Source organism: Eschrichtius robustus, chromosome 2, assembly GCF_028021215.1.
Source record: "Eschrichtius robustus isolate mEscRob2 chromosome 2, mEscRob2.pri, whole genome shotgun sequence".
In the NCBI taxonomy this organism is placed as follows: domain Eukaryota; kingdom Metazoa; phylum Chordata; class Mammalia; order Artiodactyla; family Eschrichtiidae; genus Eschrichtius; species Eschrichtius robustus.
This window is the reverse complement of record NC_090825.1, coordinates 5,975,202-6,002,639: the sequence shown is the minus strand read 5'-3', so window position 1 is coordinate 6,002,639 and position 27,438 is coordinate 5,975,202. Positions and strand designations below refer to the sequence as shown.

General features: G+C 44.6%; 1 protein-coding gene across 1 annotated transcript in view; it reads right to left on the bottom strand.

Moving 5' to 3' along the window:
• Nucleotides 1–21,745, bottom strand: part of ADCY2 (adenylate cyclase 2) — a 438,100-nt gene extending 416,355 nt beyond the window's left edge. Inside the window, exons 1-2 of the mRNA XM_068531874.1 lie at nt 21,518–21,745; nt 2,369–2,566 (exon numbers count right to left, since the gene is read on the bottom strand). Of these exons, the coding sequence (XP_068387975.1) occupies nt 2,369–2,566; nt 21,518–21,745 (426 nt within the window). The remainder of the gene's footprint in view (nt 1–2,368; nt 2,567–21,517) is intronic.
• Nucleotides 21,746–27,438: the final 5,693 nt, after the last annotated feature.

Genomic DNA, 27,438 nt, shown 5'->3' with positions numbered 1-27,438 from the left:
CAGGAATAGCCGCCACCGCCGAGCCCGGCTGTGGCCTTTTCTGGGCACCAAGCACACACAGCTGTGCTCCTAGATGCCTGCCCAGGCCACCTGCCACATCAACAGGGCTGAGGCTGCACGCAGGAGCTCTCTCTGCCCAGGGCTCCGGCGGCATGAGGGTTAGGGTGGGATCACGGGTCGGGGGGTGAAGACTCCCAGTTCAACTTAAAGTCGGAAACAACAACATCAAAGCTGATGCCAAGAAACTGAGCCAACCAACTCAACACCTGGGGAACCGATCTGGAAAAAACGAAAGCAAAATGACTGTGAGATAGGTATGTTTAAGATGCTTAGAGAGATCTTGTACAAGCGGGCAGATAGCAGCAATAAAACCAAGGTGTATGTTATAAAACCAGCAGATAAGTGAAAACGGAACAAATGCATACACACGCACACACAAATCCAACAACAACAAATCTGAAAGTGAAAAACTACAGTCATCCACTAAGGAAAGCACTGCACAAGCAGCTCTGGGTGCTCCTACCGGCAGAGAATGCTCAGAGGTGCGAAGACACAGCAGCCGATGATGGTCAAATCCACCCCCCGACCCCGGAAGGAGTTTATATTCTTGCAGGGGAGACAGTTGATTAACAAAGAGAGGGGTATGTCACGTGCTCTGAGGTGCTGTAGATCATCACGAGTGCTACAGAACAACAAGAAAGATGGGGGGTGGCCCGGTGGGGTGGCAGCTGGACCCCTGGGGAGGCCGCTCTGGGAAGGGGCCCGATGAGGTTAGTGAAAGTAACATTAGAGCTTTCACTGAACGTGACAAACTGATTCCGTAATTCACACGGAAAAGGAAGCTCAGAGAATTCTGAACAAAAGGAAACTGCCGTTCCAGGTAGCAAGGCTTCTTCTAAAACTGTTTTGTTAAAACAAGGTGGCACTGGTGCTAGGAGAGGTCACTGGGTCCACACCACAGAAAGCAAATGATGCTCTGAACTGATTTTCTGTTTCTGTCCACGTGCACTGGTGTGAAGGCGGAGGGACCTCGGACCACGCGTGCCGTCGATGGCAGCTGGGTGAGGGCGTGTGAAGGACAAGGGGGAGCAGAGGAGGGGAAGGAGCTGGCCGGAGCGTGGAGGCGGGGGGGGGGGGGGGAGTGCCCAGCCCTGCAAGAGGCTTGAACGGGGGTGTGAGGCGGAGACGGCCAGGGGAGCTTCCCTGAGCACTGGGGCCTCTTCGGGGAGCTGCAGGAGAGGAAAGGCACTGTTTCCACCTGTGCTCACCATTACAGCATCCTTTAGAGCCAGAGGGACCAACCGAGTTCACTTCGTCCAGCCTCTACCTTTGCAGAAGAAACCGAGGCCCAAAGAGCATGATGGTTTGGCTGAGGTCACGGGACAGAATTCTCTGGAAACCTCATGCTTGGGCTCACCCAGCGCTCTCTCGGCTCAGGCACGTCAACCCTTTTGTGTGTTCCCATCTGGAATCTCTCTTCTCCGTTGGCCTCCACAGCAATTCACCCTCCCTGGTCCTCACCTCCTAATGACTTCTCCTCTATCCATCTGTGGTTCCCGTTCCTCTCCTACCCTGGGCTCTTGAGTCCCCACCAACTCAGGGACAGCCCTCCTGGTGCTCAGTTTCGTCTCTCCCTGGAGGGCGACAGAACCCCTTGGCTTCCATCACAAACTTGAAGCTAGCAACTAGCACACCCCCATCTGCAGCCCACACCTGCGCCCTGGACGACCCAGCACCTGATCAAGCAGTCAGCAGGCTACAGCCTTGTGGCAGCAGTACACGGGGAAAAGCCCATTAGACTACATTCTCCTAAAAACCTAACATCCTCCAGACATAGCCATTTTCTAAGTCAAGAGCCTCCCCCGTTTCAACATGAAGAACTATGGGTCTCCCTATTGCTACGATGTTATCACGTTGATACAAAATCAGTATCACAGCCATCTGTCTGTAAGAAGGGAGATCCAGTCACTGAGAAAGAGTTCAAGGGCAATGACCAGTCTTTGAGACTTAGAGGCACAAAGTGAGGCTCCAGTCCCAGAGGGATTCCAGAATAATGGGAAACTCAGGGGTTAGAGGAGAACGGAGCTACCAAGACCAAGTGGTGAGAGGTGTAAACGCAGGCTTAGCCATCAGAAGAAACGCGTGACCAGGTGAGCCCAGGCAGCACCCCAATGGCCAGCAGATCTGAGGAGTTAAGACGGGTGCTGAGTGACTTCATCATGGGGACATCCCTGAGACAGCTGTTTCAGAAGACTTCCTTCTCAGCTACTGGTCTCCTGTTTACGGTCTAGGGCCAAGCTGACAGAACTTGGTATGTTACAGATCAAAGCACAGAAAAACAAACACAAAGAGCATTTCAACAGCTTACCTGGTCCCAGGGAGAGACGGTGCCTCCAAAACACATGAACAAGTAGCCCATGGCCACGAGGCAAATCCATATCACCAAGGAGAAAAGGCAGAGCAGCTTCTTAAACACTGACTCGATGCAGACGAGGATGAAGATAGCAAAGAAAATCGCCAGGGCAGTTGGAACCGTTATTAAAAATGCCACGTGGTCTTCAACTTCCTAAGGAGAGAAACAAAATATTGCAAAGGTACAATTTAGAAAACCCGTGGTACCCATGACTTGTTATCAGAATGTTATCAATGTTAATCAGTGTCGAAATACATCAGGTTTGAAAAGTGATTTCAGAAGTAGAACAGTTTGAACTTGTGAAAATTTAAGTTCCTTATTAAATAACCATGTTCTTCTATATAAATAACCCAGTATTGGATATTTAAATAATGCAAAACAGGCACGGCATCAACTTCAAATTTTCCCTGGTAAATGGAGAAATGGATCTCATTCAAAAGTGAATGCAAGGACACAGAAGGTACAGATAAAATAAGACAACCAACTTCACTGCCTGCACCAGAGGATCAGAAATACCCCAACTGTAGGAAATTAAGGCCTCCAAATGGATTTGAAATGTTTTATTTAAAAAAAAAAACCTAAAAACTATCTCAGGCTCTCAAACGAGAAGTTTGTCTTTTAATGCACAGCAATTAATGTTTTAACGGGAACATAGGTTAATAGAAAAGGGTCTAGAAGATGAGAGAGCGGGAAATACTTAGAAGAATGTGTCAGTTTGCTAGTCTCCTTCCCCACCTCTCTTGGGCTCCAGTAGCAAAAAGAAAATGGACATTTATTATTGGCCTCTTACTAATGCATTTTTTAAAAATCCACATTTGCACACTAATACTCATTTTCTATTTATCTCTTTCTAGTTACACACCCCCTAAAAGGCACACTATTACAATTCTATACAATTTCACACAATGTAATAGACATCATACTTCCTTTGATTATCCAAGCCTGGATTTAGGCTTGAGCTTCTCCAAACATTATGCTGGAACCTTGCTCTGAACAGCACACACTATGGGATGGAACACAGTTTAAGATCTTTAATCCTCACCCAATATATTAAGTTGGTGAAATACTCAAAGGAGTTTCAATCAAAAACCCATATGGCCGGGGCCCTAAGAACTTCCACTGAGGTTTTAGCATATTAAAAGTTACAGTACAATCTGGCACGTATGGGGCTGGTCGTTCAAATACCAGAGCCTGGGGAAGCCTTCACCTTTTCTGGTTGGTACAGGGTTCACCCCGTGCCACGAGCATCTCTAACTTCACCCTGGAGATGCCCCCCCGCCCCGTGCCCCCTTCAGGTATCAGGCCACTAACCACAGGGAGAGCGGGAAGCAAAGCAGATCAGCCAAACCACCATACGGGGCCCAGGCTGACACCCAGCAGAAAGAAAAGGGACCCAGGCCCACCCTCAATGCCTTCATTCCCCTTTCCTCTCTCTCCCAATTACTTGCGTCAAGCAATACCCGGAAAAAAGGCAATCATAGCAAATACTCATGTCTATATTTTTGTGCTAAGCACGCAGGTACATTAAGCCCTTTAACACAACAGCCCTATAGGGGTGGTGGGTACTGGTGCCTGCACTGTTCTACAGCTGAGAAAACGCACGGAAACCTGAACGGAAAGACGGTGCCAGGGTCGTGGAGCTGATGGGGAGAGAGGCAGGGCTCCAGCCCAGGGAGCTGGGGGCGGTATGTTCCTGCAGACCCTTGCAGCAGAGCTCTGCACCCTGCTTGTGCAGAGATGATACACTAGACCAGGTGCGGCCAGTCCTTGAGGGGCCAAAAGAATCTGTTTCCACAACAGCCAGGAAACAGAAGGATCCAAAGGGATGTTCTTATAACCTCCCGCCATTGCTATTTTTGGCCACGATTAAGTGCCTAATTGTACTCTTACTCTCAGACACATGTTCCAATCATTGCAAAAAGGTGTCAGGTATCCACCAGTGCTCCCCAGCACGCAGGCACCACGGGTCGAGGTACACAGGGACCCGACAGCCTGTCTTCTGAAGACATCAAACTTGAGACCACGATCGCTACACACATGGAGCCGTGAAAACCGATTTTATTTTAAACCTTCCCAAATGAAGTTAACTGAGCTGTGGACAGAAAGCTAACCAGTAAATAACCAGGACAGCTGTTTTCCTGGTGTGGCTTTTCACTTATTTCATTAACCCAGTAGGGCAGAAACAATCATTGACTTTATTGGCTCTGATTTCTCCAGAAAGACTGAAAATGGTGTGAAAATATGCGTGACTGTCTAGTGAAAATTAGTAGCTAAAGGAACAGAAAGTCTGTGATTGTGAGTCCTTCCAGGAAGAGGGGGACAAAGTACACTACCTGTAGGAGCTTTTTCTGTGCTTCTCTTTTTAAAAGATCCAACGGTAATCCAGTCGAAGACCCAATGCCTTATTGAGCTGGGTACATTATGTAGTAAGACTTGATACACGGGTTTTGGTTTTAAATATTGGAGTCTCTATGTCACTTTTTTTCTTTTTTTTTTAACTATCAGAGTCTTGATCACTGAGAAGTGACTAGTCTGGGCCGCAGGTGACCTCTTCACTGGGCACAGAGGACACAGAGCCTGGGTCCCCTAATATTTTTACGGGCCCACAGAAATGTTTTAATTTCTTTCAAAATCAGAACAATGACAACCAAAAACCCCAAGATTCTAAGCTCAAAGGTTACATACGTCTCCATGCTAACCCAGCATAAACTATGATTGTGAATATACCTTTAGGGAGGAGGGGGCAGACAAAGGCCCTCAGTCCCTCCGTTGTAATCTGATCTGAGGGGGCTGGCGCCCCTGCTCACCAGATGCGTGGCATTCCCTGGTCCATCCCACACACCAGAGAAGGACCTCCAGCTCCAAGCAGTGTCCCCAGCCTCGGTTGGGGGGACCAGATTCCCAGATGGCCAACGGCTTAAGATGGTCAGCCACTGCTCATGAGGCCAGTGGCCCTGACCATTGCAAAACCTGAGCCCACTGAAGAATCTGGGCTCTTCCAGAAAGAGAACAGCCACCAATTTATTCTGCATTCTCCTTTTGAAGTCTAACTCCAAACATCTTAATATGGACTTCTCCACTAAATAGAATCTTTTATAAGGTTGTCAAGGAAAAAAACAGTACAGTATTCATTAAGAATGTGTAAGCTTATAAACCACATTCTTTCCTAGCCCCGCGTCTGAATCATGCGTTTTTCTTAAGGCTAATAAGTAAATGAAACAGCGGAACGCCCTCAGACCTTGAATTACACGGGCCTCCACCGTCCTTTATTCCGGCCCCAGTGGACAGGAAAATGAATGAAGCCACTACAGCTCCCCCATGGCTGCTTCCTTAGGAGCTAGTTGAGTTTTCAAAATTCAGAGTATAAAACAAATAGAGTAGCTCAAAATAAAGTGAACAAAAACAGTGAAAAGATTGTCAATCTAAATTAAATATGTTTATATATCCTCACCCCTCCTCCCTTCGTGGAAAAAAAAATTTACCATGTTATGTAAACTAAATGAAATGTACTAAAATGTCTTTATTAGGACTAAAACGTGTGAAAATGCCTTTAAGACATGTCTTTAAAAAGATTTTTTAAATTTACCATACAATGCAAAATAAATAAAATATGCTAAAATGCCTTTAAAAGAGAGATCTTGAGCATGGTATTACCTACTCTCATGATAATGGGCTCCTATCTCTCCTGGACCATTTCATCCTTTCCTGTTCAATGCATTTTGGGGTAATTTGGGATCGCTTCTAATTGCCAAGCCTATTAAACACCCATTGTTTTTATTTATTATGTGACAACTGCTTTGTTTCTTGGAGGCTTTTCCATGGAGCAACAGATTATCTGTATGTTCATTCTTTTCCACGTGTATTTTTCATTTTTTGTTAAACAGTACTGTTCTTCTTTTAGATGGTAAAGGACAGTCTAATGTAAAATACTTCTTTTCTATAAAAAGGATATTTTAGTGAAGTGCTTTGAAGTCCGACAGACTGAAGGTAGAAACCAATTTCCATCACTAACTGCAACTTGGAGTAAGCACTGGGCCTCCCTAAGTCCCTGTTTCTTCACATGAACAGAAATACAGACACTGCATGGCTGGCGGGGTTGAGTACATCACTGGTGCACCATAAATGAGATTACTATTGTGGTGACCATCACTCCCTCTTTCCTGCAAATCTGAGTACTTTCCACCAATGCTAGTCTGACTATTCCTTATTGAAATGATGCCAATTTTCCATTCTAAATGATTATATATTTGATTAGCACAAATTAACCTGAAGGGTTGTCACTGGGCAAAAAGAAATCAGCCTTTAGCTATGCTACACGTTTGCCTTTAAGTATATGTGTCATGTAATATATATGTGTGTGTTGTGTGTGTGTGATACGTAACAGAAAATATATTTTTTCATTCTTTCCCACATATACAGTCATACTCCATTTTACCATGAGGTGTGAAAGGAATAAATAAAAATTCTAACTAAAATATTCTATAAAACTATGATGAAATAAATCAAAGATGATCTCAATAAATATTCCATGTAAATAAATAGGAAGATATTCCATGTACATAAGTAGGAAGAAAATATTGTCAAGATGTCAGTTCTTTCCAAATTAATCTATAGAGTCAATGCAATGCCAATCGAAATCACAGCAAGTTAATTTTGTAGATATCAACACACTGATTCTAAAGTTTAAACGAAGAGGCAAAAGACCCAGAATAGCCAACACGATGTTGAAGGAGAAGAACAAAGTTGGAGGACCAACACTGCCTGATTTCAAGACTTAGTACAAAGCAACTGTAATCAAGACAGAGTGGTAATGCAGAATAGACAAATAGATCAACGGACTGGAAAGACCCACGTTAATGTAGTCAACTGATGTTGACAAAGGCGCAAAGACAGTTAAATGGAGAAAGGATGGAACAACTAAATAGATACCCACATGAAAATATGAATCTAGACACATACTTTACACCTTTCACAAAAATCAACTCAAAATGGATCATAGATCTAAATGTAAAACGCAAAATAATTGTGAAAAATTTTGAAAGTCTTCCCATGAGCAAACTTGTGTTGTGCAGTAAAAGTGGTGCTCAGAGGGAAATTGTTCATCTTAAAAGTTGAGCTGAATTGTCCTACTGTCAATTTGGCTTTGCTGGGAGTCACATTTCTTAGAGCCCCTTTCCCTCCGTGGCTCTTGGTTAGAGTTGAACAGAAGAGGAATTTGTGCCAGAATTGAGAGGGGAAAGTGGAGCCAGTCCTCACCAGAATCCCCTTCCTGGAATGCTCCCAGGTGAGAGCTGGCCCTCGCAGGTGCCTGCACAAGATTTGGGAGGCGGAAGCCAAGCAGCCCCAGGAAGGGCGATGTGCAGGGTCAGATGTGGATGAGACACGTGTGGAGCTGCCTGGAGGGGCCCAGCCTGCCCGGCTCTGCCCTGCTCCACGTGCAGCACTCTGACCAAAGCAGCCGGACCAGGCTCCCCACTACATTCCTTCCTGAAAGGGCTCCCTTCGGCAGCTGCACATCCCTGCATGTCCTGATTGGCCTAGTGACTCTCCGCTGATGTCAATGCTCCCTGTTGCTGCCAAGCTCCATACTAAGAAAGGAGGCTGAAAACTGGTGAATTAAAGATCCCACTTCAGATATTTGGAAAAGAACGAAACCCAAAGAAAGTAGAAAGAAGATGCGATGGTCAGGGACTTTCCAAAATATTCCCTATTTCCTTCTTCTGGGTTCCTTCTGGGTGTACTTTCTGACCTCCTTTGAAGTTCCGAGTAGCCATGCTTTGGCCAGAAAAATGTGAACAGAAGTGAAGTGTTTCTCTCCTGGGCAGAGGCATGTAAGTGCCAGTGAGAGGTCTCACAGCACTTTTTCTCCATGGTACAATGATTACAGAAGCATCTGTCATGAGGAGGACTCCTACAGCCCAGCCCAGATGAGCAGAAGCTCCCTCCTGGCCCACACTGGCCAGGATGTGTATGCAAGAAGTAAACCTCTGGTGTGGGAGGCCAAATATGAGGTTTGTTTATTAACCCATCACAACCTATAACATCTTTACTGATACAGAAATTGGTACCTGAAATAGAGTGCTGCCCAAAACCTCAAATATACAGCACTGATAGCTGCTAAGTGGCAGAAGCAGCAAGGAAACTATTATCAGAGACTGAAAGGTGGCAACCCAAGCTACGCAATGGTCCAACATTTGGTCAAAATATCTTCCTGTCCTGGAAGGCAAAAAATGCTCTAATAGAATTGTGAGTCTAGAGCAGGGCTCAGCGAGCTTCTTTTGTAAGAGCCAGATCATAAATGTTTTAGGCTTCACTGGCTATAAGATCTCTGTCACACTAAGCACAGCCTGCTGTACCTTAAACACAGTCATAGATCATAGGGAAATGAATGGTCAGGCTATATTCCAATAAAACTTTATTTGAAAAAATAGGCAGTGGGTCAGATTTGGTCCCAGGCCAGAGTTTGTTTGACCCCTACTCTAGAAAGGGCCATCAAACACAGTGTTACAAGTGTGCGTATGTTGCTGCTGACTGCATTTGTTAAGGTACAAGAAAAATACAAGCTCAGGAAATAACTGATTGGTTGTAAGGAGGGATGAAAGAGAAGCAGAATTCTATGGATTTGTCAGAAGAAGAGGAAAATGCTTCTCAGTCTCAACCAATAAATGATAGAACTTGGGTCCTAGAGGGATTAAAACTCAGCCATGTGCAGGAAAAAAAAAAAAAAATCAAACCTACTATTGAAGACGGAATGGATTAAGGTGCTTCAGACTAAAGCCCAACTAAAAGTATGGTGCCAGCAAATTCTTTCAACTGAACAAAAAGGCGCAGGGAAAAGAGAACCAGAAATTGTGTTTCCCAAACAGGCTCAAAGCATGCACAGACTGATAGAGAGAGGGAGAGAGAGAAAGACTGAGAGATAGATGGAGTGAAAAGGCAGAGAAATCTAGCAAATCACAGAAGTATGTCTTGAAAAGAACATGACCTTTGACACCGGGAGATGACTGAAATTAAACAGAGAAGAATTCAAAGAAGTTTTGAAAGATGTGTGTTTCCAAAAGAAATGCCAACGTGAACTTTGGCTGTTCTAGACAAAGGAAATTTGGGGTTCTCTATCTATGGCACGAAAGAGGTTGAGAAAATTGCTCAGTCCCCAAGAAGGAAATATTCCCCAACAATCAATCCAGCTGTGGTCAAAACGATGGCCAATAAGGAAGAACCTCCCCAGTGGAGGGTTCAGATGTCACAGGAAATAATAGACAAGGGTCTATTTCCAGGACAAGAGTCTGGATCTAATGAAGAAGCAATCCCCATCCCCAGGGCCAGGGACCCTCAAACTGTCTGCCCAGGGGAATTTATAATTGGTATGACCAGAGATTAATGTGTGTCATTCTTCCCTTGGGATAATGGGAGAGTTTTGTGGCCATCCTTTGTGCACTGGGTGGCTGAATGGATGGTTGATAACGTCTTTTCAGTCCACATGTCTCCAGATCAAAAGAAGCCATAGGAGGGATAAATCAGGAGCTTGGGATGAATACACATACACCACTATATATAAGATACATAACCAACAAGGACCTACTGCATAGCACAGGGAACTCTACTCAATATTCTGTAATAACATATATGAGAAAAGAATCTAAAAAAGAATGACTATATATATATATATATATATATATATATACACACACACACACATATATATACATAAAACTGAGTTACTTTGCTGTATACCTGAAACTAACACAACATTATAAATCAGCTATACTCCAACAAAATTAAAATTAAAAAAAAAAAAAAAGAAGCCACATTCAGGCTTCATGTGAAATGACTACTCAGCATTCCCTTTGAACAAACTAGTGCTCTTCATTCACAGATCCTAGACTCTGAGCTTCTTGCCATTAGTGGATGGAACTTTGGAGCGGTCTCTCTTGAGAAAGGGATGTATGTATTTTCTTAAGGAAGGAGTAAACTAAATGTCTGGTGACCAGGTAGGTGCACTGTGGTAGTAATAGCGCTGTTAAACATTCTAGTTCACCTCTCTGTTATGGTTTTGTCAGCAAAACTGGCCGTACTAATTCCCTTCCCTATATCCAAGCCCTTGTGTAATTCTCTTCTACACTGACTCTGGCCCTGGCCATGTGACTCTCTTTGGCCAATTTGACAACAGTTGCATGAAATAAAGATGTGAAAATACTTAGGTATAGGGGCTTGCCTTCTTCCTCATTGATCTTTAGAACCCTACATGCAAAGTAGCTCAGGCTAGTTTGCTAAACGAGCCCAGTGACTCTGTCACCTTATCCAACAGCCCTGGCTGACAGCCTGCCAACTGGCCTCATATGTCAATGAGGACGCCTTAGATGATCCAGCTACCAACTGACCCACCAGCTGCCAGCTGACCACACAAACAAGAGACAGACCAGCAGAGATCAATTGAATAGCTAGAACCAAGGGATGAGCCACAGAATTGTGAGCTAAATAAAATAGTTATTCCAATCTGTTAATTCTGGAGGTGGTTTGTTACGCAGAACAAGCTAACTGATGCATCCTCCTTGTAGGCATATGGGAATTTGATGTGCTATATGAGGTACCACGGTAGACTGTATTTCCCACGAATGGGGGCCATTATACATCCCATCCCATATGTGACTGGCACTCCTCTCATCGAGTGAGGTTCTATGTCCTCCTCAATTGAACCTGGGCAGTTCTTTGTGACCATGATGGAAGTGGTGTTATCTGACTTCAGAGACAGGATTATAAGGATGCCATGCACTTCCACTTGATTCTTAGAGGATGATCATTCTTGGAACCCAGCAACTATACGGTGAAGAAGTCAAGTAACCATGTGGAGAGGCATGTGAAGGTGTTCCAGCCAACAGTCCCAGTTGAGTTTCAGCTACCAGCCAGCAATGACACTAGACATGTAAGTGAGCAAGCCTCCAGGGACTCCAGCTCTCAGCCTTTAAGCCATCCCAATTGACACATGGAGCAGGGATGAGCTGCCGTTGCCAAACCTGCCCAAATTGCTGATTCAGGAGGAAAATAAACGATGTTGATGTTTTCAACTGCTAAGTTTTCTGGGGTATTTTATGCAGCAAAAGATAACTAGGATACTTACCCTGGTCAATGAAAAATGAGTAAAAGTGCTGTGTCACTTCCATGTGGAAGATGTCAATTGCCAGAGAGTGAAGCACTCTTTTCCTCCCTAGTATAGCAATCAAGGAAGGAAGGATCCTGTGGGATGCAACTTCCTTCATTCTAAATCTCTGAGTGACTGGTGTGATAGAATTCCTCTGCTGACTCAAATTTACTGTGCAGCTTGAACAAAATATAAACCTTTATTGTGTTAAGCTGTTAAGATTTTGGAGTTGTTTGTTTCCATAGCGTATTCTAATATGTTCTGATTGACACAAGAGGTAATAAAGATAGAAAGCAAAAATGCAAATATTTTGTCTTAATGTATGTTAAGACAAAACATACATCTGATGAGATTAAGTAAAAAAAGAAAGCACTTAAATATAACACTATAAATAAAACCCGAAGATATAGTATATGTAAAGTGTAAAATTGAGAACAGTATTATCACATATATGCCATTAAACTTGAGAATTGGGACAAAATGCAAAGATTCCTAGAAAAGTCTTACAGAAACTGACTTGAGAAGTAAAGTTAGAAATACTATAATCCTATTACTATCAAAGATACTGAAGCAGAAATTTTAAAATCTCTCTACAAAGAAAGCAACAAACCCATGTGGTTTTCTAAGCAAATTCTATCAACTCTAACATAATGAAAACTTTTAGAAAACTAAAAATGAAGGCATATTCCCTGATTTATTTTATAAGACCAGAAAAACTTATAAAAGAAAAATGACAATTCGATAAAGAAAAATTCCAAACTCATTTCACCAAAGAATATGCTTGTAAAAATCTTAAACAAAATGTTAGTACTTCATATCCAACATGTTATAAGAGATATCATAAAAACTGTGCTTGTATCAGGAATATAAAAATTGTTAAATAATAGAAAATTATTATCCATTACTTTGACATTAAAAAACAACAAAAAATCCTATAATTATCTCAATTTGGTAAAACTCAACACCCAATCACATTTAAACTTTTTTTATAAATTAGAACAAAAGGGAATCGCAAAGGATATCTATAAAAATCTGTAACCAACATCATCCTAAGTGGATAAACTATGAAGGAATTCTATTTAAAATTAGGAAAAAGGGCAAGGATACTCTCAATCACAAGTTCTGGCAATAACACATTAGAGTTTCCAGCCAGCACAATAATACAAGAAAAAGAAATGAAATGCCTTAGGATTGGACAAAAGTAAATAAAACTCTCATTATTTGCAGATGATATGATTGTCTATGTAGAGAACCTGAAAGAATCTGCATTTAAGCTACCAGTAATAAAAAGAATATGATAAGTTGTGTAGCTATAAAATAATATCCAAAATTATATTCTTTTACATTATCAACAAAAGAGTAGAAATTCATAATTTTTAAAACATCATTTACAGTAAGCAATAAAATACAAAATATCTTTTGGTACTCAGAAGTAAGAACAGCCTAAAGAAAATTGTAAAACATTACTGAAGCACATAAATGGAGAGATGGCCCATGTTCATGGATAGAAAATTTTAATATCATAAAATATCAATTATCAGCAATTAATCAATAGATTAAATATAACACTAACAAAATCCCACTTGAGTTTTTTCATATTGAGGTTAAAATAAGTTGATTGTAAAATATATATGGAAGAACAAAAATTCAATAATAACCAAGAAACTTTTCAAAGAATTGAATGTTACTTCCCTTGCCCAATATAAATAAGTATTATAAACCTTAGTAATTATACTCTGTGTGTGTGTGTATCAAAAAAGAACAAAACTTAACCAATGGAAGAGAAAAGATAGCCCATAACAAACGACTCATATATGCAATTTTGATTTACAACAGATTTGGGGAAAGAAGTAACTAAAATGAATAAGTAAAAATTGATTCTCCACCAGAAAAAAAATATGTAAATGGACCTCGATCACCACTTTATACCACACATATACCACATGATATATATATACGGTATATATGATAAAATGAACAAAAAGAAAAGCAAGAGAATGACAAACAAAAAGTGCAAATGAAGTTTACTTCTGAGGGTAGGTAGGGGAATGGGAGAGGTGCAGTGTAGACTGAAATACATTATTGGGGATATTCTAGTTTGGACTGGGTTCGTGGATGTTTAATTTTAGTGTAAATAGACAAGCAAGCCAAATAGATATAAACGAGGATAATAGATATAAACGAGGATTGAGCTCAAGAATCAAAAGGTTAATCAAATTAATCAAATGATAAATCCCATTCTGTGCACCTAAAGTCCAGTTCTGAAGAATATGGATGTTATATGTTTGAATTAACTGCAAGTCAATAAAAGGAAAGGATTAGATATTAGATCAACCATATGTGTGAACCATGTTAACATTTCTTCATTATTTCTTTCATTTTTATTCATCTGATCTCCTTATCCTCTGAATTTTTAACATCACATAGCTTTTATTAGTTCTACTAATGCACCAGTCTAAAACTTCCTTTCCTTCATCATATCCACAGCTCACTAGTAGCTTGAAATCTTAATTATTTTCCCTTTTTTTATAGAGCTTAAAAATAATACAGTACATTTAAAACACACGCAATAATTCAGCATTTGGGGTAAGCATGGAATGGAAGCCAGCACCTATGAGCTCTGGCCCGTCCTGGCTGTAATATCCCAGCATCATTATATCTGAGGGATGATAAAGGACACTGGTGGAAATTGGGTAGAAATTCTAATCCCAAAACCCTGCAGTCAGGGCTCCCATCACCATGGTGTTGGTCCGCCATCGTCTCCACCAGGAACCTTCTGTAGGGTGGTTACCCTAGACACTTGATTTATTCATAAGATTCTCTCAGACAATAATCATCATCTTGAGAAGTCTTCTCAAGAATTTCAACGTTCTAAAAAGAAGCTATTGTACTTTATGTTTGTATGTTTCAAATGCAATAAAATATTCATTCAATAGATTTTAATTGCGCTAATACTGAAATTTTCCATTTCAAGCAAAAAGTGACTTGGTTCGACTCTGAGATACAATTGGCCTTATGCATTCCTAACGGTGGTGACCCACGTCTGTATTCTCGTTCTTTCTGTCTTGGCACTGACGTCCTACAGCCCTGGGCAGAGTCAGAAAACTAGTTGGCAGAGCTGCTCATGGGGTTTTTTAGGCTGAGTATCTCATAACTCTGCCCATCACTCTCTCTCACCTGAAGGTGGCACCTGGGGATGGAAGCATAAGCCCAAGTGAAAGGAGGGAGCAAAAATGATTATTTGTAACGTTGACAGCAACAGATGAACTAATGAAGTCTTCCTCCAAGCCTCTCCCGGTTCCCTTCCTTGTGATCTTTATTGTATCTTTATACAAACAGGGCATCGAAGCAACATTAGCAAAGTCTTAATTTGGCCAAATGGATCAAACACACAAGCTGACTCAACAATCCTTTTCTCTCCTCCCAAACGCACCTGGTGGTTGCAAACCAGCATCGCCAGATGTGTATCTATTTCCTAGTTTGACACCAGGGAACTGCCTGGTAAATATTATCTTATCACTCTCGTTCATTTTACATTACATAACATTATCCAAAGCTAACAAAATTGAAAAAATATGAAGGCCAATAGCAGTGTCAATTTGGCAGAATTTTAGTGCTAGAGAATGGTAACTTGTGTCAAAATATGACTTTAATTAAACTATCTATGCTTCTCCATCTTTTTTTTAAGTAACTCAAAGCTATATTCATACTTATCACATAAATAGAAAAACATCCCCTGTTCTTTCATACCCAGGTTTGAAAATTCTAGTACTCATTTAGTTGTCAGCCTGAAATACATCTACAGGGGTCCGTGACAAGGAGAACCCTGTGTGCTGCAAGTATAATAATAAAAATGACCTACATTTGTTTTGGGTAAGACATGTGCCCAGCTCTGTGCTAATGTCCACAGGATCCATCTTACTTAGTTCCCAGAAGATCTTCCTGAGCCTGGCTGTGTTATTCATTTTAGTCCACAGCAGATAAATGAATTTGTCAGGAACACTAAGTGGCAACATTGAGACCAGATCCAGGTCTAGTGACAGTTTTATGCTCTTAACAAGAGGCTACACAATGGGAATGACAGCAGCAAAGGAAAAATGCATCTACCCCCTAAATTATACATGTTAATTAAGCACCTGCGATCTGGTTAGCGCTGTATTAAATATGGGGGTGCTAAGTTTCTTCCCTGAAAGAACTAACAATTAGTTGAGGAGACAAGACGAACTGACCAAACTATTCTGCACGTCAGATGACAGTCATGGAGTGGGTAAATCATTTCGTGTAATAAATGAGCTTTGCAGGCATCAGAGGCAGCAACCAATACAGATAGGAATGCACAGCACAGGCTGGCCTGTTTAAGCTCAAGAAGGAGAGTTTGAACTTGGATAAGCAGCATGGGCGGCTTCGAGGAGAGGGGAAGCCCTGGAGGAAACAAAGCTAGAAAGCTAGAAAGCACCAGAGGAAGCAAAGCTAGAAAGGACCAGATGCAGACACTCTGAGCTCACGGCGTCCAGGCTAACAGACCACCCCAGTATTGACAGGTAAATGGCAGCGTGTCGAAGATGAGAGGCTTCTGGATGGAATGCCACCCAGGGGGATGCCCATCTCAGTGCGGGCCCCGGTAGGCACTCTGTGAATATCAGTGAGGGAAGAATGAGTGAAGCCCAGTGGATCGTACTGATGTCAACATCGAGTTATAGAAGGAACTAGGGTACCAGTGGATTATGCACAAGCACCTAGCCCTGACTGTCCCATCACTAGCAATTCCTGAACAAACAGATCGAAGTAATTAATAGAACCATGAGACACCTTTACCAAAGTAGCAGATCAGCTCTAACAGCATTAGTATCTTTTAAATAGAATGCTTAAGTTAAAAAATACCAGTCAGTTTCACACAGAGCTCAACAGGAATGGATTTTACAGGTCACAGTATTCACGCCGGGGACTTGGCCAATGAAAGCAAAGTTACAAATACACCTGCTGCTTAATGGGAAAACCCTGGGAATATTCAGCATAAAAGAACCCCAAGGAGTTAATCGTGGGGAAGCATCCCTACAATTCTTTAACATTAAAAGAGAAAAAAATGGAAATGTAACCCCATCCACAGAATGAAGCTTGAGGACTTTCCTAGCAGCATGAAATTTCAACAAGAAAACTGCGGCTGTGCTAGGACCAGAGCTGGGGATTCTAGATCTGCAGTGATCACCAGCCTAGTTCACCCCGGCAAAGTCAGACATCCAGCACCACAACTGCACCCTTAAAGACAAGAGCCACTGGCTTTGGGTTTCGGTTTCCTCCTCTGTAGCATGAGCGCCCTTCCAGCTCTAATACTATGTGACTACGTGTTTTTCACAGCAGCAATGAAAATGCAACTACAGAAGACCCAGTAATGACAACAGTTCCTTAGGGCATACTCTGTGCCAGGCATTCTTCTAAGTGCTTCGCGTGTACTGATTGGGACCATCACCTTAGAAGGCAGGTACCATTTCATTTTACAAACAAGAAAACTGGGGCATAGAGAAGTTGAACAATTTGCCCAAGGTCACAGAGATGGAAAGGGACAAAGTCAAAATGCCAACACAGATAGATGCTCTTAACCATTATGCTCTGCCTTTTTTAAATGGAGAAGGCAAGGTACCGTGCATATATTTAATTATGCACTTTAATATCCAAAGGATGCTTCCAAATCCTTTCTTGCTAGGCCTCTAAACTGCAACCATCTTTCCTGCAGAAAACTACAGTTTTTCGTTGTCGTTTGTTTATACCACAGTTAAATCATAATTAAAGTCACTTATTGAATTACTGGTTGCAAATTACAAACACCTGCCAAGTAAGATTCTCCTGCATGTATAGAGAAATTCGCAGAAAGACGGATCTTTAGCTGCCTCCACTCCAATTCCTAAAAGCATGCACTACCCCTCCACCCCCAGAATTAAGAGACTAGAGAAAGTATGCAGAGAATTACCTGCTCCTTAGAGGAGATGTCAGACATATTTATCTGCCTTCTCCAGCCTTCCACTCCCCAAGAAAAGACTTCTCCCCATTGATCCTTCCACCCACTAGGGGCGCTGAAATAATGTCTGGAATAATAAAGGCAACTTGCCTCTACAATGATTGAATTCATTTATTTGGAAAATGAAAAATTTTGGAAAAATTTTTTTGGAAAAATTAGGATTCTTTCTCCATGTATAGAGAAAAGAAACACTCATATATCTGCCCCTAGAAAAAACACCTGATGCTGGAAAACTGATTTGTAATGAAGTACTTACGGTCATTGTTTGAAAGATCTAGCACACCGAATCACAGTAAAAGCAAGAAGGTAGATCATATTCTGTCAAAATCGTACATGTTACATATTTAATACTGATAAAAGTATATACTCATTTGGATATTATTACCAAACTAAAAAAAAAAAAAAAAAACAACAGGTAAAAAAAACAGAAAAAAACTATTTTATTGCAATATGTGACTATTTAAAATTTATGGGAATGAAATTTTTCCATTCCAGTTGAAATATTGACCATCCCTAACATAAATTTTAACCAAAACAAATCTGGCTGGAGCTAGCTGGTATTTGACAAACTAAAAAATTTATGTCAGCCTTTCCTAACCACGACGGGCAAATTTTGAGAGAAGCTGGCTGATTTTGGACATAATAAATGAGAGAGGATTTGATTCTGAGAAGAGGTTTTCATGCATTTAGTAATAAGAACCAGTCCTGGAAAATGAAGCTACCTCAGAAGACTTAGAACTTAAAGTTTGGTCTTATTAGTTCCAAGTTTTCTCATGCCAGAGGGTAATTTAATTTTGTTCACCATGCCCAGTACCAACATCAAAAACTTCCATCATAAGCAACAGAAAGTATTTTTCATATTATTAAACAAGATATTAAAATTCAAGACATGCTATCATATGTGCTATTTGTTTCATCTTGATATTTCTTAACAAATATGGGATTAAACCTATTTAATCACCTTTTGTGTAGAAAATAGTTAAGCAAGATAGTAAAGTTTCAATTCAGAATTTACTTTTTAAAATATAACAAAAATACTTTGCAGATTACCTTATCTTCATGATCAATGATGCAGACACATAGATTGACCATAAATTGAAATTAAGTGAAAGCAGATTGTGAATAATGCCAATTAGGGAAATACTAAGTCAAGACAAAGCTTACTTTTTTTCTTTTTAAGAGATATTTCAAGTCACTTCACACAAAGGCAATTCCATATACCAAAAAATCACTATGCACTTGGATACTATCAGGATCATCTTGTGATCCAAATGTTCCAGAAAACTATGGATATGCATTAAGAAAGTTACCAGACTTTTTCTACTACAAGAACTGATGGAAGCCTAGTGGAAATCAAAATCAGGCAGATTCATGGGAAAGAAGAATCTGTCCAAGATTTCAGGCAGCAAAAAGAGATCTTCCGAGCTCCTGAACTACATCAGAGCCTAGCGATTCTAGTAAAGCGCTCGAAGGTGGAAACCTGGGCGGGGCCCAGGCAGCTATTTCTGTCTCCCAGTGTAGATCTCTGGGAAGCCAAGCTCTGGTCAGTCTGAGAAATGAATTCACCCCACTCTGTGTGCACATGACTCCATGTTAACTCTGTCCCATCTTCCAATGTTCCTAACCCAGCCATCTTTGACTACGTGGATGGAGAACATTTTTCGTAAAGTGGAACTGCTGTTTATGCTATTACTAAAAGCAAAATAGAAATGAGCTGTCCAGACCTCAGAACTGTTGCCAGTACTTGCTAAGGTCAAGTTTCAGAGGACAGTGCCCATTCCTCCCATGCATTTCCCAATGCCAGGCCCAGCAGCCCCAGTGCCCACTTGAAGGTAGCCTTTCCACCAGACCACGTCACCCTTCCTGATTCTGGAACATTTCTGCACAGCTCATTACCTAGAAGGATTTACAGAGTAGTCAGAGCATGGTTTAGGTAGAGCAAAAGACAGGATCCATTCCACCATCTCTGGACCTCACCCTGGGCTACAGCCATGCCATGGGAAGTGCCTGCTTTGTACTTAGAGTGATTTAGCTGAATGCCAGGAGAGTGTGGGAATGATGGATTTATCAAGCAAAGTAAAGATGCCTGAATAAACTTTTTGAAAAGATACCACTCCAGCATTTGCACCACGTGAAATGGAACATAAAGGAACTGGGTAAAGAAACACAAAGATCAAAGACAAATTAGAGAAGGGAGCTCTCAGCTGACTGTGCTGAATCCCTGACGACCCAGTCAAGAACATCTACGTAGATCAAGGTTTAAGAAGTTAGAAATCTGTATGATAGCAAACAAAGCGGTGTGTGCAGGGGAGCATGAACTTCACATTTGTCTTTAAATATATTAATGGTGCTATAAATAGGCCATCACCTGCTCCTCCTTTTCCATTTGGAAGAGAACCAGCCAGAACGGGTTTGGATTACAGATTCAACAGAATCACAAGTAGCAATGTCCTGGCTGCTTTTTCCAGAGGAAAAGGGATGTGTTTTCTTCCCTGCAAGAATGGAAATGAGAAGGAGATGCTTTTAGAGACCCTGCTTGCCAATGAGACTGAGCAGAGAGCAGAAGTCTCTCGTCAGGTCCTCTTCGGCCCTAAAAAGTGGTGAGAAGAGACAAAGATGCCATTCCAGGGAGCATTCCAGGCTGGTAACAAGGGTGTGAAGACTGCCGTGAACTCACACCCAGAATACAGAATTAAGGTGCTCTCTGCTCTATGTTGTATAATAAAAGACCCAGTTGTGATAGGTGGCATCGTGATGTTCTATTTACTTTCTAATTTTTATTCTTATGTCATTGAATTCCAGCAGAAGACAACACCTCTTGACTAGTGTGGCGAAAAAGAAAACTTCATTTTTTAAAGAACCCAGATGATAAGTTTTCCCATGCATAATATTTGAGCACCATCTGGCTCAGGATATGAAGAATAAATTGCCAAAAACCAAGGACAGCTATTGTGCACACGTGTTGAAATAAAGCAAACACCCACGCCTTTGCTCCGAGGACATGAATATAGGTGTATGTTTATATTCTAAGCTAAAAAGACATCATTCGATGCAGACATCCCCAGATCAACCACTGACCAAAAATATCTCACTGATTAATCAATGCCTGGCACTCAATCTGCACATACATATCATAGGCGGTGCAAAAGTTTGAACCACACCAACAGAAAGATCACTAACAGGAAGCTTACCGCCATCTACAGATTTCCCCTCACTGCTCACGGGAATGAGCCAAGGATTTCTCCTCGAAAAATCTAAATTGGCAAAATTGACATCAGCTGTGGAGTTGCATTACGCTCCTAGTGATGAAATCCAGTTTAATAACCTGTGCAAAACAGTAAACACGACTAACTACCTGTCTAGAAATAGGAAAGCAACGGTCCACGGATGCCTGTTACTTATACACTTGGAGGCTGAAGACTCACAACAGGTCAACACCCCATCTCGCCCTGTCTATGGGACCAAACCATACAGATTTAAAGGCAAAGATGTATAATAATATACTTGTTTTCATTTCTCCTCGCCATTCACCACTTTCCCAAGTCAGGCTTTTTAGAGAGTTTTAAATAACTAAAACGCCAGCCCCGGGGCTGGGCAGCGGCCTCGCGAAGAGGCGCGAGGCTGATTCGGATGGACACAGACCTAGTGGAGCGGCTGTTGCGGCCAGCGGCGCCGAGCGGAAAGCGCGGCGAGTTTGCCAGCGGGTGCGCAGAGGTGGAAAACGCACACCCGGGCCGTGCACCCGGTGCACACCCCGGCAACTTTATTTTGGGCAGAACCTTCCGAGGAAACTTTTCTCTCTCGCCCAAGCCAGGTCGGCCGCGGGCGGGCAGGAGGGGCAGGGCGCCGCGGGCCGAGGGGTAGCCCCGGGCGGGACGCGGCTCGGCGGGCACCTCCCTCTGCTCTCGGGGCCCCGGGGCGCGCGGGCAGGTCCCGCAGGGAGGCCACTCACCAGGCGGAGCGCGAAGAAGACGGCGAGCAGGGCGAGGCAGGCGCCCATGACGATGAGCAGCAGGAAGACGATGAGCGGGTGCTGCTGGCTCATGCGGTAGTACGACTCGTAGAGCCAGTCCCGGGACCGCTGCAGCCCGTCGCCGTCGCCGCCGCCGCCCGCCGCCGCCGCCGCCGCCTCGGCGCGGTCCCGCAGGTAGCGGCGCCGCCGCATCGCCTCCTGCCACATCGGGGCGGCTCACGGGGCGCCCGCCGAGCGCGCCCGGCCGGGGCCGCGCCGCCCGCTCGCCCGCTCGCCCGCCGCCGCCCGCGTCCCAGCCCCGCGCTGCCTCGGCCGGCCGCGCTGCCCGCGCTCCGAGCTGCGCGCAGGGGCCTCCGGCGCGGGCGGAGCTCGGCGCCCCGGGCTGGGCGCGCTGACGCGCGGGCGGGGGCCGGGCGGCGGCCTCGGGGGCAGCTCCCGGCGGCGCCGCTGCCGCCACCGCGCGGGAGGGGGCGGGTGCGACAGGGGGCGCTCGACCCGCCTCTGCCCGCACCCCGCGCGGCGCAGCCGGGCCTCCACCCACCGCCGCCCCCCGACGGCCGGGTCGCGCGCTGGGCACGGCGGGGGGCCGGCGCGCCCGGCCGCGTGCTGGGCGGGGAGAGGCGGGGGCTGCGCCCCAGCCCCGGGGGTCCCCCTCTTAGACCCGCCCACGGTCAGCGCGGGCAAGGTCCACCTCCCCTCCGCCGTCTCAGCCTGGGGTCGGGCGGGGGCTCCCACCGTGCGCTGCGCGGTCCCCGAGCGCGGCCTGGGGGTTCCCGCTTCCTGCCGCCCTCACCTCCGACCTCGCTCGGAAGACTGCGGAGGCTCCTAACTCCTCGCCACCGGCTCCAAGTGCGGCGGGGAGGGGCCCTGGGGAGGGGCCCTCCCACCCTCCAGTCCCCCCAGGCTCTGAGTGGTGTGCGGGGGGTGGCGTGGACGGGGTGCCCCCACGCTCCTCCCCACTTTCGCAGAGCGTAGCCGGGAGGACACCTCCCATCCTTTGGTACCCCCTGCTCGGAGGACCGAGGGGACTTCCTCTTTTTCACTCTCCGTGCGCTCGGAGGAGGGATTCCCCGCCCCTCCGCATCCCTTAATGGGTAGGGGGTTCCCACCCTCCTCTTCTTCAACTCAGCACAGCGGGCTTGGGGGGCTCTCACGGTCCTCCCCACTCTCTCAGAGGGCAGGGGGCTTCCCTGCGGGGGGCGGGAAGGCGCTGGGACGCGAGGAGACCCCTTGGCCGAGAACGGCTCCAAATGCGCAATGGAGAAGCGAGGCGGACACCCGCCCGTGTGATTGAACGCTGCTCCCCGCCACGTCCTCGGGTAGGCCGCCTTACTTGCGCCCTGCAGTTTCAGCTTAAGTCACACTTTGGAGGTACCCGATAGGGCAAGGTTTTCCGTATCGGAGTTTAGAGGGAGCCCTCTGGTCGGTCCACGGCCCCCGCCGAGCCCCTGCTGTCCGGCAGGGATGGCAGCGAGGGCGCGACCGGGGAGAGCGGCTGGGCGCTGGTGCGGGCAGGGTCGGCTCTGGGATTCGCTTCCTCCACGCCACCTCGGGAGACTGGGCGCGGGGGCCGGTATCTGCAGGGCCAGTGTCCCCTCCCGACACGCCTGGGGGTCGAGCCCTCTGGCCCTCTCCCTGGGCGGTAGGGGAACTCCTTGGTGCTCTCCAAAGGAGCCCACACTTTTGGAGGGTTCCTCCTAGTCGAGAGTTGTCTGTACCCAAGACCCACAAATCCCACCTCCACCCGAAGCCTAAGGAAACCGAGGCACCGCGACCCTCCCCTCTCGGGCACCAGCACACGGCCGGGGGTTTGTTCCTATGCACTTGTCTGTTCCAGCACCAGAGACCAGCGCAGGGGGCTCTGAGCCGTGGCACCGCCTAACACTTGGGAAACCTTCCCGAACTGTCCCGCTGCCCGTTCTTGGTCCTCCTGTCCCCCTGCGGGACAGAGGCATGTGAGCTGGGTAGCTGCGTGCCCAGTGACGGCAGGACCCAGGCCACGAGGGGAGAGGGGCCCGGAGCCTCCTAGTGACTTTATTTTTAGCCGCAGTTAATGCCTGCTCTGCTCAGGGGGTGTAGACCAGAGAAGGGCACAGCTCTGCCACCGGCTGCCCGAGACCTTGGCCGGTGGGTAAGGATGGGGGAGTAAAAAGGAAGCGTGTCCCGGACACTGGATCCTTGGCCGGGGACCCTGCCCACCAGACTCCACCTAGCCCTGGGCCTTCCCTCCTGCCCTAGACCTGCAGAGGAGAAGAAACGGAAGGAGGCAACGGATGGGAGAAGCCCCCTACCCCGAACGTGTCCTGGGGTGTCCCACGGCCTCCTGCCCTCGCAGGAGATGGAACTCTTCTTTGTCGAGTTCCTGGTCTGCGCCCTCACCCCGCTTTGCCTGCCCACACCTGGCGGTAGACGTAACCGCCCCCCACCCCCCCCCCCCCCGGGGTAATTCAAATCTCAGCTTTTTACCCGCGGGTCCAGACTCACCCATCGGGCTCAGTTCTTTCTTTTGGACTGGGGGATTTTAGGGTTTTGGTGGTTCTGAGAACAAGCTGCCAGACAGCGCTGATGAATCGGATTTATAAATATCCCGAGACCAGCGTCTCCTAAGGAGGCCCGGGTGAGTGGGAAGTTGCACAGCTGCTGTCGTGAGGATTCTCCCCTTCCTCCCGCTCTGCCCGTGGTCTGTCTAGGTTGGGCAGAGCTGCGCATTTCCAGTCTTTTCCTTTTGGAGCAACTTTTCTCCAATTCTTGATGCTTCTTCACCCTTGGTATTGATAAACGGCTGCCTTTACCCACTCAAGAAGGAAGCAAAAGTAAATAATCTGTAATTTAGGTTTATGGTTAAAAGTACTGAGAGACTCGTAAGGGAACAGTACATGTTTAAGTATTTTCTCCTTCTCTCCAGTTAACAACCAGTAGCTATACCCTATATAAATATCCTCCACGTGGTAAAGGGGTGTGGCTGTAAGATTTCTAGGAGATTTTGTTAAATACGATGGCAGAATATAATTTAAAGAGACTCTGCATGAAGGAACTTTTGTCCTTGACCCTTTTGACATTTTTTATCACTCATTCTTTCATTAATTCGTTCAGTACATACTTATTTTGTGCCTATCATATGCCAGATGTTCAAGAGGGAAAAAAAGGACCAAGCCTAGGACCCTTCTAGGAATTTCCAATGTACTTTGAAAAGTAAGGCTACAAAAAACAAAACATGAGCAAAAATCAACATCCATCCCCAAGTCCCCCATATGATTTAAATTTCACCATCGTGGACAAAGGCCGTGGAAGGAATATAATATAATAATCAAGATATGTCAGGTTTCCGGAGGTTATATTGGGTTTTTCGTTTGTTTCAGTTTGGGGGCTTATTTTTATGAGGACCTCTTTATGTTTAATACAAAATATGAACCAATATAATCATTATAGTTATTCTATCAGCATTTTAGAATCAATTGCACCAAATATACCTTTTTAAAAGTTCACAACAGTTTCTATTTTGAAGGCAAAAAAAAGAAAACAACGAAATAATAACCCACAAGCAGCATGAAGTGGAATGAAAAATGCCCTGTAGTACAAAGCCAGGAGCATGAAATCTAGACTCATGCAATTAAAGGGACCCCAAGGAGTCCATTTCGGTGCCTTTGGGTAGCAGGGCTGCTATGCCGAGGGTAAGACACGAAGAGCAAAGGGGTTTTCCCGCAAATTTACTCCATATCAATGTACTTGCGACAAAATGCACAAAGAAACTTACTATGGAAGCTCTAACCGGGCCTGAGAGATTGGGGGGAAAGAAGGAAGAATAAGCATGAGAAAGGAGAATTCATTTTTCCTGAGACGCTAGAGGGCAGCCCTCCATCCTCAGAACCCAGAAGGCAGGGCAGGCTTCCCGGGAGCGTGATTAGTGCTGTTGCACAGGGCCCCGGGCTTGGTTTAAGGTCCTGCTGTCGCCATGTTGAAATTCTTGATACCCGTGTTTATTTTGCCCTGAGCCCTGCAAATTAGAGAGCTGGTCCTGCCAGCTAGAGACACCAAACAGTCCTGGCATCTCTGCCTGTGTGCAGAGCCCAGGGGGCGCAAGCTTGAGTTGAAGCTGACAGACTCCTGCACCCAGGGACTGCAGGCCACCTCTCCCCTCCTAATCTGATCATCTTTCACACACACGATAACACACCTGAGCGCTTATACATCTGTTAAGTAACTATGCTGCAGGACAGGGTTTGGAATTAGTGGCTTTTCCTTTAAAAATAACCCATCTTCTAGTTCCTATTCCAAATCCAGTTAGATTAGCTCACTCAATAAGGACGCTGTTGGGCTCTTCCCAATGTCACAGTGCTCTGATTGATTAAAGGCAAGGACAGACACAGACACGTGTCAACCCGGAGCATATTGTAGAGCTGAGCGAGGAGCATTTCCCTGTGTATTCGTTTTTCTCTCTGGCAAATCCATCACTAAAATTTATACAATAAAGTATGAACGGTATGTCAACAGATTCATTATCACCATGAAATATGTTTTGTGTACCCAGATAACATTTACATTTTGATTGAACCGGAGTCTGTGGATACAGAAACCACACAACCAAAGCCAGCTTCTAGCTCCGGGAAGCCTCATTAACTCTCTGAGCTCACTAAGGAACTCTTCTGCAGTTCAGTTTTTAGAGCATCAGATAAAAAGTTGCTGAATGGACCATTAATATATTCATTTTCTTTCCCCTTCCGTGTGGGATGATCCTGACACGTCTTTTGAAAAACCTTACTTGCTTGGTTTATTTCATAAATTATTTCTCAAGTGACAAAATTGGAATAAATAGTTCAGAGACTCATCTTTAAAATCTGATTTCAGGTGATTTACTGGGATTTATGGTCCTGAATATGTGAGAAGATGGTACAAGTATTTTGCAACAGACCTTTCACAAAATCCCACTGCCATTCCAAAGTTTGTTACTAAGACTTGTTTCAGGATCCACCGAGACACTGGAATTCCTTCCGTGAGTGCTGGGAGGAGTGAGAATAAGTTAATGACTAATCGGTCCCAGCACCAGCGTGTCTACAACCTTGTGAGAGGTATCGATTTCTCGACTCCTGCTTAGACAATGTGATCTAAAAAGTCATGACTCATAGAGTGGAGCTGTGTGCTCAGGATTTGTTTCCTAGGGAGGTACCGGAAGAGGGGGCTTGTTTACCAAGCTGGGATGATTCAGATACCTTGACTTTTATTTTTATATCCTTTTAGGTGTCCCTTAAAAGAGTCAACAAGAGAATGATTTAATTACACTCTAACATTGATCAATAATGTACTTTTAGGGACAAGAAATGGTCTCTATGATAAACAATACTGTGACATAGTTCATGACTATTTTTGCCCAATTCTGAATTCATTCAATTCAGGTAACTTCGTTTAAGATTATAAGCCGCTCTCCCATGTTTGAGTCATGGTTTTATATTTTAATTTGAAAATAAACTCACTGCTTGTATTCACACTGCTATAATAGTTGTTAATATTCTCGTAATAACTTTCTTAAAGTGCTGGATGTTTGCCTCAACTCTGATACCAACTGTAGACCCTCAAAGAAGTCACAAACATCTCTGAGCTTCGGTTTATCTGTAAAGTAAGAAGAATGAACCAAATATTCTAAGGATTTTTCTAACATGTTTATACTACCCTGGGCTGGGTAAAGGGATGGATTTTAATCAACTTTTTTAGATCGGGGGTGGGGGAAATCACATTCAATACAAACAAGGGAACTGTACACCAAAAAAGTGTGTTGGGTTGTACGTAGGCATTTGATAACAAGCACTGTTTCCTTAGGTGTAAATGCAAGAGTGAGAATGTTTCAGCGGTGTGCCGTGGCAGTTAGTAGACACGCAAATCTTATTTTTGTCTTAACGTGGCCTTTC